The sequence below is a fragment of the Schistocerca piceifrons genome, chromosome 2, assembly GCF_021461385.2.
Source record: "Schistocerca piceifrons isolate TAMUIC-IGC-003096 chromosome 2, iqSchPice1.1, whole genome shotgun sequence".
In the NCBI taxonomy this organism is placed as follows: Eukaryota; Metazoa; Arthropoda; class Insecta; order Orthoptera; family Acrididae; genus Schistocerca; species Schistocerca piceifrons.
In genome coordinates, this window is record NC_060139.1 from 244,435,428 (window position 1) to 244,449,545 (window position 14,118).

Genomic DNA, 14,118 nt, shown 5'->3' on the forward strand with positions numbered 1-14,118 from the left:
GCCTATGTGATCATTCCATTTTTCATTGCTACACACAGATATTGTAGAAGTTGATTCATTCCAATCATGACTGTCATTTTAGTCACAGTGTGGGTCCTACTAATTTTTTTATTTATTTTTATTTTTTATTTGTTTATTTGTTTATTTGTTTATTCATTGTGAAGTGAACATTTAAAGCAAGTTCCACTATATGACTCCTTGCACAAATTTACATTGAAGAAAAAATTACATACTTCTGTTATAAGGACACTACACAGAACAAAATGTTATCCGCCATGAATTTAGCTATGTCTGATTCTTATGCAGCTGGCATGTTTTGTGACAAAATAAATAATATATGCTTACTTAAATAGTATGACTATCAACTTTTGTCCAGTCAGAATTACACATGGAGATATTAAAAAATATGGAACGCTTTATGAGCCGTAGATGACATCGACTGTGCTTTCATCGAGAAAATCCTTTTTTTACATATTTTGAATTGAAACAGATTTTTATGTTGTGTGTGTCTACAATTGCTTTCGTATTAAGTCAGAGGCCGAACACCATAAAAGAGGTGGATATTCTACAACCACATCTGCCGGGAATGCTGTAGCCAGCATTTCATGGGATTTAGGTTAACTTATTGATAAAGCAATAATTCAGATGATATCTGAGTTTGCTGCACCATCTGGATGAAAAAAAATGCATAAATAGCAAGTTGGATCCTATTGAGAAGAAAATAAAAGTCATTGCACATGGCCACAAAGATGGGAACTGTTTAATATGAATTACAAGTAATAGGAACAGGTAATTTGTTGATGAGTTATATCACCTTCCGATGTCCATCTGTTAACACATCTAAAGAAATTTTGTGGTTGGGAAGTGTATGAAGATATGTGAAAATGATGTATGGATAAATTTCGTTGATCTTAAAGTGGACTTATAAAAAAGGAGAGAGAGAGAATATTTTTACATGGGAAATGTCATTACAGCTTTAATGGAACTGTTCAACACACTGTTTTGTCACATGCCAAAAAACCTGATACTTTATCATTCACAAGAATAACAATAAAGAACTATGTATGTATTTTTGATGTGCTTTAGTTATATGAATGAGTAAAATTTGTGTTACAGCAATACTTATTTTTTTCATAATTATTCATAAAATCTTTAAGAAACTGTATTATCTGCTAACCATGTAGTGAAAGAGAGATTGCTACTTACCATAAAGATGACACATTAAGTTGCAGATAGGCACAATTAAAAGACATTTACACATAAGCTTTCAGCCACAGCCTCTGTCAGGAAAAGAGAAAAACCTGATTCTGGTTATGGAGGTGATATCTCAATTAGTTGCATTGCGCTTCAAGCTGCCGGAGTTGGCCATCATGGGTGCGTGAGGTGTGCTTCCTTGTGTGAATGAATGGTGAGCATTTCTCTTTTCCTGATGAAGGCTGTGACTGAAAGCATATTTGTGAGCATCTTAATTGTGCCTGTCTGCAACTTAATGTGTTATCTTTACAATAAGTGGCAATCTATGTATACCTACATTGATGATATTTCCACTTGCAATTTTTTGGTAAAAAATAAATATTTTTCAAATATATAAATCACCTAAACATATCTTTGAAATGTATGTACACTCTGTTATCCTGAACTCTGATAGTGTGTTTCAGTAATTCATGTCAAGAAGTGTGACAATTTGTGAAAAATGCGAAAGACGGAATAAAATAATTTTGAAGACAACGAAGACTCTTACTACATAGTATTTCTTATTTGATGAAAAAATGAATCAAATCTGGATACCTCCTAACAGCATTAGCTTAATGGAATCCTGAACCTACAAAGACTGAGCAGAAACAAAACAAAAAAAAACCCTACAAATTTAATGAGAAATAAGGTCAGTGCAAAATATCTTTTGCTAACTCTCTCTCATGTTCATGCAATACATAGGTCTGAACACATTTTTATTCCAATAATACCGGGTGATCAAAAAGTCAGTATAAATTTGAAAACTGAATAAATCTCGGAATAATGGAGATAGAGAGGTACAAATTGACACACATGCTTGGAGTGACATGGGGTTTTATTAGAACCTAAAAAATATAAAAGTTTAAAAAATGGCCGACAGATGATGCTTCATCTGATCAGAATAGCAATAATTAGCATAACAAAGTAAGACAACGCAAAGATTATGTTCTTTACAGGAAATGCTGAATATGTCCACCATCATTCCTCAACGATAGCTGTAGTCAAGGAATAATGTTGTGAACAGCACTGTAAAGCATGTCCAGAGTTATGGTGAGCAATTGGCTTTCAGCATCCCTAGAGATGTCGGTTGATCATGATACACTTGCGACTTCAGATAACCCCAAAGCCAATAATCGCACGGACTGAGGTCTGGGGACCTGGGAGGCCAAGCATAATGAAAGTGGTGGCTGAGCACACAATCATCACCAAACAACGCGCGCAAGAGATCTTTCATGCGTCTAACAATATGGGGTGGAGCGCCATCCTGCATAAACATCATATATTCCAGCAGGTGTTTATCGGCCAGGCTGGGGATGATGCGATTCTGTACATTATCAGCGTACCTCTCACCCATCATGGGAGCAATTACAAAACCAGAATCATGCATTTCCTCAAAGAAAAAAGGCCCGATAACGGTAGATGTGGTAAATCCAACCCATACCGTGACTTTCTCATCGTACAATGGAGTTTCCACAACAGTTCTAGGATTTTCGGTAGCCCAAATTCTGCAGTTGTGGGCGTTGACAGACCCTCGGAGCGTGATATGAGCTTTGTCGGTCCACAACACGTTACTCAACCAATCGTCATCTTCCGCCATGCCGATGACTTTTGTACGGATTGCATCGGAGGGTACGCCTCACTGCCAACCAATCAGTAGTGTATGGAATGCCGGTGCTAAATGCGACTGCACGAGCGCTGACTTCCCTGTGCTTAGACGAACCTGCTACAGTCTCCATTTCTTCCTGAACTGTCTCAGCAGCATTACGCCTTGTGCTCGGTCGGCCACTACAGGGTCTATCATCTAAACAACCCGTGGCTTCGAACTTCAAAATCATTCTCGCCACAGCTGCATTTGTCAACGGACCTTTACGCTGAACTAGCACATTCCCCATTCTGATAATACAGCTTCACTAAAAGCGTCTTTTCAGGTAACGTCAACATGCTGCGACTGATGGCGCGTCTGATTCTCTCTCTAATTACAGCTTCTTTTATACACGATTGTCATGCGCAGTCACTGACATTTTGCTGTCCAGCGCCATCTGTCGGACATTTTGTCAACTTCATCTTTTTTTTGTTCTAATAAAACGCCATGTCATTCCAAGGATGTGTGTCAATTTTTACCTCTCTACCTACATTATTCCGTGGTTTATTAAGTTTTCAAATTTATACTAACTTTTTGATCACCCAATATTTTAGCACTATTTTGAACATGGCTGCATTTCAGTTACAGAATGGCTGGTAAATAAGACAGACAATCAGTTGCAATAAATGGTTGTTTTCAATTAACCTCAACCATGGTTTCAACAGATTTAAAACCACCTTCTTCAGAAGGAGCAATGAGATGTGTCAGGAACAATCTGTACATCTATTTGTAAAAATAAGACACCTAAAATCAAGGACTTGTCACATCAGTAAAATCAATCACATAAACTCCCACAGCATGTTAAGAGTTTAGCATTTTAATCATAGGAGGAATGTCATATGCCACATCTGTCAATCATCCTGGCCTCAATTCCTACTAGTGTCTGTCTCATATTTACCTTCAACCCTGTCCACGTTTTCCCAGTTCACTTGGTCTACATTCTCACTCTCATCTATGCAGTCTGCCTCTTTCTCTGTTCTGTCTCCTACTCCCAGTCCACTCCTCCACTTCAACATCTGGCACACAAAACTCCCCGTGCTTGTGCCAGGGTGAGCTCACCAGTCCCATATTCCTACTTTTTTTCCATTGCTGCCTTTCTTCCCATGCTTCGGCCACCTTTCTTTCCACCCATTCCTGCTTCTCCCTATCTTTTTTATCCTCTCACCCACTAACTGGCAATTCCTCACCTTCACGAAAATGCAGGACCAGGGCAAAGTAGTCAGCTGGGAAACTTTGTTTTGTGTGTGTGTGGGGGGAGGGGGGGGCGCTATATTGATTAACTCTAAGGAATGATATTATGCTGAAGTTTTGCTATGTTTTCTTTCTTGTTTCCTGTGTATCAGTCACTCAATGCTCCAACTACACAGGGTGTAACAAACGTGTGGCTGAATTGTCACAAAATATTCTTTGAACATACAGAAATAAAATTTGTTGTGTGACATGGGTCTGAAAACACTATTTCCATCATAGGAAAACAAACAAACAGGACGTACCAGCACTACATAACAAGTTTCCTTACATGAAATATGATTAGTTAGCTTTACATTTCATAAAAGGCACCATAAAAATCATTAGGTATAAATGAAAGAGTCAGAAGCAAAGGGGTATAAATATACTTCTTATAATTTTGATAAGACTAAAGTCACTTGTACCTCTTTCCTTCTGACATCCTCAAATAAGATAGATGTGTTCAACTTCATTTATTTTGCTAATTTAATATCATCTCCACGTATATTAAATTTTAAAACAAGTTTAATGGGACAAATGCTTCCTCTCACAATTTTGCACAATTTTTTTGAAATCAGGAGTCAGACTGCTAGTTGATATTCTCATCACAGCCTGCAAATTATTGTTTGTTAAACAGCTTTGGTATTGGCTCTTGTTGATTTTCAAGCAAGAAAAACTTTGTTCACAAATATATGTCGATCCAAATATGGAGAACATTTTGTTTGCAAATTTGTTGATACATGGAAATTTTTCAGCTGACAAAGATTTATAAAAGTCAACCAAAGTTACAGCACTAAACATTTCTTTCACTGCGTGATCTGCCTGCATGTCAATCAGTTCAAGTTGCAGCTTCTGTGGTGCAGTGTCAATATCAACAGTGGTGGGATATGATAAAACATGAAATTGAGGCTCAATTTTCTTAAAATCCTGAAATCTTTCAGTAATCTCAGCCTCTAAACTCTGCAGATAATCCCTAATCTTAGCTGAAACACTTCCAGGTACTTTCTGTTTCCCTAGTAAAGGGAAATGACGAAATGTGCCTTCATTTTCAGTTTGCCATCAATTCTTTCATTTTTTGTGTATCACCCAGGACTTCCCATTATCACATTTAAATTGCATGAAAGTGTTACCTTTCATGACCATTCTTTTTTTAGTAACAAATGTTAAGTACATTCATTTATAAAGTACTAGTAATTTCTAGTACATACCCTTGTTTATTAAGGTGAATCTTGTCAGGACCAATAAAAACATGCATATGACATATTTATAAAGTATGGTTTTTCTTTTTTAAGATCCAGCAATCCAATGAAATTATTAAATTGTGCAACCTATTAGTTTAAAAATTATGGAAATCATACCTTGTAGAACATGCGGTCTGCAAACCTTGTTATTTCAGCAAATGCATTCATCCAGGCATGAAGAACGCAATAGAATACACTAAGAATTACAGTAAGTGAGGGAACCATGCTACCAAAAATGGCTACAACCATTGCCTTAGGAGACAGCTGTTGCTTTCCAAAATTTCTGAACATGGGTACCAAGCTGCGTTCAAACAAAAAGCTAATGAAGAAGATTACTCCAAAAACCTCTGTCAGATGCCATAATGCCACCTTCCAGCGGATCTCCTTAGTTCTGCAAGTCAATATAAAACAGAATGAAACAGGATCTAACATTAATATAAAGTGCATGCTCTTATATAAATATGTACTTTACTTCAGTTGTTGCATGAAAGAATGGTACAGGCTCCAGCAAAATGACCTCTATTTCAAAAAGTAGATACAAACAAAGATACCGAGAAAATATTTTTGTTTCTGAACAACAAATACTATGACATTTTACATTAGCTGGCTTTAAAAATTATGTATAACAAATAGTGTTCTCCATTACTGACAAATTAATGAGTTCTTTTTTTGAAGTTGTCCATAGTTTTTTACGCCAATTGTGGTGGAATGGCAGCCACTTCCTGGGTGATTATCTCCTTAAGTGTTTGCAGGGTTAAAGAAAAAAAAATTTCAAGGTAGTAAGTGACTTCAGGTGCTAGGTGATGTCTCCTTATGAAGAGAGATGTCTAGGAAACAACTCAACATTTATAGATAATGCCAATAAGTGGGAGGTGTGGCACCATTTTGTTGGAACCAGACTTCTCCCTTTTCGTTGTCGCAACAAACTGATTTAACTTATGTTGAAGGAAGGTCTATTTCATGTGATAGTAGTGATTTGAATCAAATATTCCCTACGCCATATTCTAAAAAAAAAGTGTACCCTGTAATTTGCCACTTCTTCCTACTTACATCTGTTGCCCACATTAAACAATGTCCAGTCCAAATAATTCGTAAGTGAAGTCTTTTGTCAAGATTTGAGAGGAGCAAAGATTACAATGAACTTTCTACTTTACTTAGCTTGTCATGTTGAGTTGGCTCCATTTCTTGTTGTCTATGGTCATGGTTCTTGAAGATTTTAATGTCACATCAGGTTCTTATGGTTGTTTTGAACTAAAAAACTTGTTGCAGCAGCCTTTTTTATGTAAATGTATTTTCTCACATTTTAGTATATCATACAGTATTTTGATTTTACACATTAACAAAGCCAAAATTACATAGTTCACAAAAAATACAAAAATACGTCCAATCACATCAGAGACATGCATACGACTCTCACACTCTGCGGAAACAATATTTCAAAGGGTTTACAATTTTTCTTAATAAATGAATTTCTAGTACATTACATTATTAATTTCGATTACTATTACAAAAATGAATTCAGAGACAAATGTAGTAAGCAGTACAGGGTGGCGTGATTAATAATGGAAATTTTAAGTATGCCAATAATTCGTAATTTAAAAAGTTTCTAAATAATAATAATAATAATAATAATAATAATAATAATAATAATTTTCTCTCTACATTCAGAACTAGTACTTATACATTATAACATTGGAAGTAAAATATGTTATAAAGTAATTCCTTTTCATGAATTTTAGTTTGAAATACAATCTACTGTGTATAAAAACATATGACAGGTTCAAAAAAGCAACTGAGATAATATTGATCTGCCTAGAATTCAAAAAATAATACTGGTATAGACAACTACTGTTGAGGAAAAGTAATGCTTGAGGTGGTTGTCCTGTTGCAACAACCCCCTCACATAATATGGAATCAATGTGTTTACAATATTTTTGTGACATACAGTAAGTTTTGCCAAACAGTGTACAAAATGTAGCCAAAAGATAAAATACAGATTGTCGAAGTTAAATTCCAAAATTACAAGAAAATTTTAGGGCATATGAGCATAACTTCCTTATGAACATAAGTATAAGTTATGTTGAGGTTCTGTGGATATTGAGAACATGATAAAAATGTACACATTTGGTGATTTATTATAACATTTCACATTGGTACACTTTACTACATGTTAGCACACACGCAATGAATATGGACGAAATGGAACTGAACAGAACAGCATATAGGAATAAAGATGTAGAAACAGTCAAAGATACACACATAGCTCACCACATAATGATATCATTTAAATGGGTTTGACAAACTTAACACCCCCACTTCAAAACATTTGAATGATATTCTTAAAAAATACCTATACCTTACAAGTTCAGGAAATCATAATGTTTCTCTTTTCTCAATCCTTTTGTCATTATGTCTGCAGGCATATTAGTTGTAAGTAAACAACATCAATGTGCTTCCATCTTTTATGATTTGAATGATCAACAGACAAATTCAGGGCACACTGATAATCATTAAATAATGTGACAATTCTTAAAGCTTATCAATTCATGTAAAAAGGTCCTTAAATATTTCCAAGATGGTGTAAAAGGAAATCATGCTTCACTGCGGAAAAAAGTAAATTTTAATGGTAAAAAGAAAAAGTGTGTAAATTGTAAGGACGAAATTTCAAGGTTTAATGAACGTATTTCCAGTTTACAATTTATAATAGGTGCTTTAAAGATGGACATGTAGAAACTTCAATCCCTAATGTGTGAGACGCTGATGAACACAGAAGATTCGTCATCAGGAAACGGAAGAAAACTGTTTCCAGGAAGGGCAATCTGAAAATAACACTGAAACTTACGTGTGTAAAAACTGTGAAACTTTAGTGCTTAAAAACAGTCAATCACAAGAGCATAAAAACTTTATTGTGCACACTGCTGAAGATTCACTGAACACGCCAGTCGGAGCCGAAAAGTAATCAGACTGTTGCTAATTGATCACCCGAGTGCGAAAATTGGAAAACACGAGATGATCTGCGTTTTAGGGGATAGTCACGCCCGGGGAACTGAGAAGTTGTCTAAATAATTTAATCCATACAAATGTTCTCTTTGTGAATGTCCCACAGCATCATGATTTACCGAGTTGATCATGCATGAACTGCAAAATTGGTGTCGCTAACAAGAGTTTCGCCGAAATATGTAATCATTTCCAGAATGTTGATGTTATAGACACAAACATTTTAGAGCGAAGGTTCTATACGGCTCAAGGCCTTCATTTAAACACATCAGGAAAAGAGGTTCTGGCTGATAAAATGTTTACTAGTGTCTCGCCTGACGAAGAATGGCTCTGAGCACTATGGTACTTAACTTCTGAGGTCATCAGTCCCCTAGAACGTAGAACTACTTAAACCTAACAAACCTAAGGACACAAGAAATATCCATGCCCGAGGCAGGATTCGAACCCGCCATAGACTATGGTGCCTAGAAACGATCGGCCACCACGGCAGGCTCTCGCCTGACAATGAAGAAACCAGGAGAAGTAGCAATCTAATGCAAATTACAAACCGTTTTTGGCGAGCAGCAAACACTAAAGCCCTCAATCACTTGCAAATTACGAAGTGGTTTAAACCTAGTAGGCCAGAAAGGCACAATCAATCGTAAAACGGCCTCAAATTACGAAATGGTTCAAGCCAAAAAGGATCGTGGTGAATGAAGCACAAATTTTGCAAGCTCCAAAAATAACTTCATCACTTGATCGTCACCAAGTAGCAGAAGCCATAATCAACAAATACTACACCAAGAATTTTCGGCACTTATCGAGTTTAGAGGGACAAAATTTTCGAAAATATTTTTTCTCACTTTTTGATCAGTTAGACTATGTTGATCTCTAAGATGTTATTTATTTTCATCCCCAATAAAAACTTTTTAATATATCGAGAGAAAAATTTTTTTCTTCATTTTTTGACCGGATCACGAATGTGTTATTTTCAAACATCATTCAAGCTAAATCGTTGCACAAAAAAGCACTCGGATAAAATCGCCTCATTCAGTTTACACTAAAGTCAAATAACAGTGCAGTTAAATGTAAGTTCGATGTTTGTTCTGTGCGTTTGTTGTACTAATTCGTAATTACTAGAATTTTCCCTGATTTGACCGAATTTCGTATGGTAAATTTGTTCGACGTTTGTCGTGATAGTGATTCAGCTATTGAATGGGCTTTCGCTCATGGTTTGCTGAAACGTGAGAGATTCTGTGAAGATGGGCAATGCCTTGGCGGTGCGAATAAAATGTTCTTAGAACGCAAGCAATGTGCCGACGGTCGTATTTGGCGCTGCTCTGTAAGACGCATTTGCAGGAAGAAGAAGTTTTCAATTCGCAAAGTTTGTTTTTCTTGGGTAATCATCTGTCTATCGAATTCATTAACAAAATGGTTTACTTCTGGACCTTCGAACTCGATGAATAGGAATTTTTGTGAACTGCAAATCTCGGCTAATACGGTGCGGATTCGAAACAGTTCTGCAGAGACATTTGCCACGAGGATTTTGTGCAAGAGCCGATTGTTTTAGGCGGTCCAGGGAGTACAGTTGAGATCGACGAAACCTGTTTTGAACGTCGAAAGTACAATCGAGGTCACAAGGGTAAGGAACAGTTTGTATTCAGAGGATACGACACTAAGACCAGAGAAAGCTTCTTCGTTCCTGTAGTTCGAAGAGATGCTGCAACTTTGCTGCCGATTCTATAATATGTGCAGCCTGGGACCACTATTGTTTCCGATTTGTGGGGAGCGTATAACACAGTCCATAATCTAGGTTATCAGCATTTGACTGTTAATCATTCCATGCATTTCGTTGATCCAATTACTCACGCAGCTACTAATCATGCTGAAAGCGTATGGCAGAAAGCAGAACAGAAAAACAAGCGCATGTTTGGTACTCATCGCAATATGCTGTCCAACTATTTGGCCGAGTTTCTATGGCGGCAACGCTTTGGATCAAGCCCATTTCACAATCTAATTGATTACATCAGGCGCGTTTATCCGAATGCTGCAATTTAACTTGAATGATCTTTACGCATTGATGTATTTCGATTACATGATAATATGTTGTTTCACTGTTTCAAAACTGATGAAAAAAATGTCATATTCGTGATCAGCATAGTCAAATTGACGATAATCGGTAAAAAATCAAAGATTTCATGGGTGTGCCTTTAAACTCGATAAGTGCCGAATTTTTTAGACATCATGTCACCTGCAGAAGAAGAAGAAGAAGAAGAAGAAGAAGAAGAAGAAGCAAAAGAAGTTCCACCAGCAACAGAAGAAAACACAACAGCCAAGCAGACTGCACACGGAATAGCAAGCAGACAGAAAGTAGTATGCCCATTACATCTGAAAGATTTTTTTAACTACAGATACAAAGAACAAAAAGCACCCAAGATAAGTGACACCTCTACAGACAAGTCTAACCTGTCCATCTTGCAACAAAACATTAGGGGAGTTAGCAGCAAAGCAGATCAGCTTTCAGTTAATATAAATGACAGAAATTGTATAAACAATGTTCAAATATTATGCTTTGCAAAACATCATAACACAAATGGCATTAACTTATTACCGTAAAACGGGGTGACTTGGGACAGTGGGATGACTCGAGACATTTTGACAGTGTTTTGTTTTTAATTATGTTGGCAGCAGTGGGCGGCCAGAACTGTGATTTGCTCATTGTTGTCGTTTATGTGATGGTGTGCTGATGTCCTCAGGTTGAAGGGAACAACTTGTTATCAATGTAAGTACTACTTTTAAATATTTGAAAATTGTCAAAATATTAACAAAAAAATGATAGTGAAACAGGAAGGCCTGCTGGTTGTAATGGATTAATACTGGAAATGTGGTTAATGTTTAAATGCGATCCCCACTTCTATCTCTAATAACAACCACAGAAAGATAAAAATTTAGGCCCATATTTTGGACTGAAATTTTCGATTTTGAAAATGACATCAAACTTGGGGTGACTTGGGACATGTCGTTGATCGGCAGAAACCTTTCATTAGACTTAACTAAAGAGAGTTGTATGCACAAAAGCGCATTATAATGAATTTGTTGGTGTTTCTTATACACATTGGAGTCATTGTTAGTATTTGCTTATTGTTTTATGGTTAGGTTAAGGGGTTAGGTGAGGTTATGTTAGGTTACATCACATTTGATATTACTGTGTGTACTTGTTTATCAATGTATTTGTTTTTGCAGTATAGTTTGAAGAACATACTACTTTAAATATCTACAAGGAAACTGTTAATGTTTTTTCAGATGCCTAGAGAGTATATTAGGAAGGTTGGTGGTAGGCTTTACAAATGATATGTTACGGAGAATCTTGCAAAAGCTGTGGCAGATGTTCAAGCTAAAACTTTGTCTGTAAGACAAGCAGCTGATAAGTATGGTGTCCCCAAGAGCTCTATTCAGAGATGGGTATCATCAGCAAAAGCCTCTCCACCCAAGAAATCCGGTGGCCAAACTTCTCTCAGTTATCATGAGGAAGACCTCATAGTAAGCAATTTGGTAACTGCGAGTGAGTGGGGTTTTCCCTGGACCTCAATGGGTTTTCCCTTGACTTCAATGGGTATTAGAGTAATTGTCAGACCATATCTAGACAGGCCGGGAAAAAGAGTGAAAAAGTTTAATAACAACCTTCCACGATGGGAATGGATTGTGTCTTTCCTAAAAAGACACAAGCAAATTCTGTCTGAGCGATGGTGTATGAATATCAAAAGAGCGCATGCTACAATTGACCGAACAATGACGCAAGAATATTTTTCTTAACTTAAGAAAAGTTTCGATGGCATTCCTCCTAAAGCAATAATCAATTATGATGAAACCAACAATACTGACGATCCTGGAGTTAAAAGGGTCACTGGTCGAAGAGGATCAAAACTTGTGTACCGTATAATGGATAGTTCAAAAAGTAGTATTAGTGTCATGTTCTATGGCACAGCTAGAGGTGAGCTGCTTCCACCATATGTAGTTTATGGTGCATCGCATGTGTATGATACTTGGAGGCAGGACGGCCCAAAAGGTGCACTTTATGGATGTTCAAAAACTTCCTGGTTTAAAAAATTATATTTTCAGATTGGTTCGAAGGAATCATACTTCCATATGTGAAAAAGCTGCCCAAAGAAGTGCCAAAGGCTGTAATAGGAGATAACTTGTCCAGTCACATCTCCATAAATGTTTTACAGAAGTGCAGGGAGCACAACATTAAATTTGTATTACTGCCACCCAATTCAACACATCTGTGCCAACCTCTTGATGGGGCTTACTTCCGTCCACTGAAGGCTGAGTGGCGCAAAGTTTTAGAAGAATGGAAGCTGAAGAATCAGGGTCCTATTATGAAGGGCAAATTTCCTGCAGCACTGAAGAAGACGCTCAACGTTATGAATTACAATGACCAAACGAGGTACAACTTAAAAGCCGGATTCAAAAACACTGGAATTTTTCCATTCGATCCACAACAGGTCTTGACACTCATTCCCAAAACTACTGAAAATGAAGGTGACATTATTTTTAATAAAAATAGCTACACCACCTCTTTCCTTGTTGTCTATAGAGTAGTAGCTCGCAATGTTGCAGTTAGAATCTAAATGTACCATAAAACGGGTTGACTTCGGACACTTTTTGTGTTTCCTTAGCTGTTTCTCAGAGCCCATGCAACTTATGAAAAGGATATATGTATCAAAAGTTAGATCTGGGTCAGTAGATTACATTCATGTATCAAATATTATCTTAAATTCGGTCATTTATTTTTAATTTAATTTTTTGTTGGTGTCACCCCTGCAGGGTGGGGTGACTTGGGACATGTGGGGTGACTTGGGACACCTACAAATATTTTCCACAAAACTGCATTCACCTCACCAAAGAGGTGACTGGGGACAGTGAAAATGTTTTTCTTTTTTCATTTTAAATATGTGACACCAATTTTAGTGTCTTTTAAAATGAAATAATCAAAATTATAATATATTAAAATTAAAAACAAATCTTGAAGAAGTTAAAAAAGAATCAAAAGAAATTTTTATGATATTTATTGTCTTACAATAGTGTTTCACATATATAAAAGTACAAAAATCAATTGTTTCAAGTTGTTTTTAATTACAGTAATTAGATTTTTTTCACATTAGGTACTCTGCAGTTTCATACGGTAACTTGTAACAACCACGACGAACAAAGAGGGGAACAAGTTTGCACAGAACTTGTGAAATAGAAACTTCTTGAATTTCTTCTACATTTGGAAAAGCATAAATGTCTGATTGCTTCTGAGACTTTCTAAAAAATGAAGTTTTCACTTTGGAATCTTTTATGGCCAATATTTTCCCTATGAATGTTTTCAGAACAACCTGGGATTTTCGTCCAACAAGGACTATTGAAGGAAGGCGGATGGGACCAGTCCCCATCTTAACACCAAATGAAGAACAGCTGTTGGAAGATTTGGATATTAGGGAAAGCAAAAATTGGTTTTTCGATGCATCTGGATGAGGTGAAAGATGCTGTGCACAAATTTATCATGGATACAGGAAGGAAAAATCCCTTTACAAATTGTAGGTCAGGAGAGAAATGGGTGAAACTATTCTTAAAGACATCCAGCAATTTCACATCGTAATGAAGAAATCATATCAAAAGGGAAAGTGAGTTTGACTGAAGGCATTAGACGAAACTGGTTTGACAAACTTGAGAAATATCTTCAGGAAGAGAACTGTCAGGACATACTTCTTGATAGTGATCGAATGTTCAATGCTGATGAGACAGGAGTTGAAT

At 36.5% G+C, this 14,118-nt stretch overlaps 1 protein-coding gene across 1 annotated transcript in view; it reads right to left on the reverse strand.

Annotated features, from left to right (window-relative positions):
• LOC124776360 (sterol O-acyltransferase 2-like) overlaps positions 1–14,118 on the reverse strand; it is a 278,540-nt gene that overhangs the window by 22,394 nt on the left and 242,028 nt on the right. Inside the window, exon 8 of the mRNA XM_047251312.1 lies at positions 5,461–5,734. Within this exon, the coding sequence (XP_047107268.1) occupies positions 5,461–5,734 (274 nt within the window). The remainder of the gene's footprint in view (positions 1–5,460; positions 5,735–14,118) is intronic.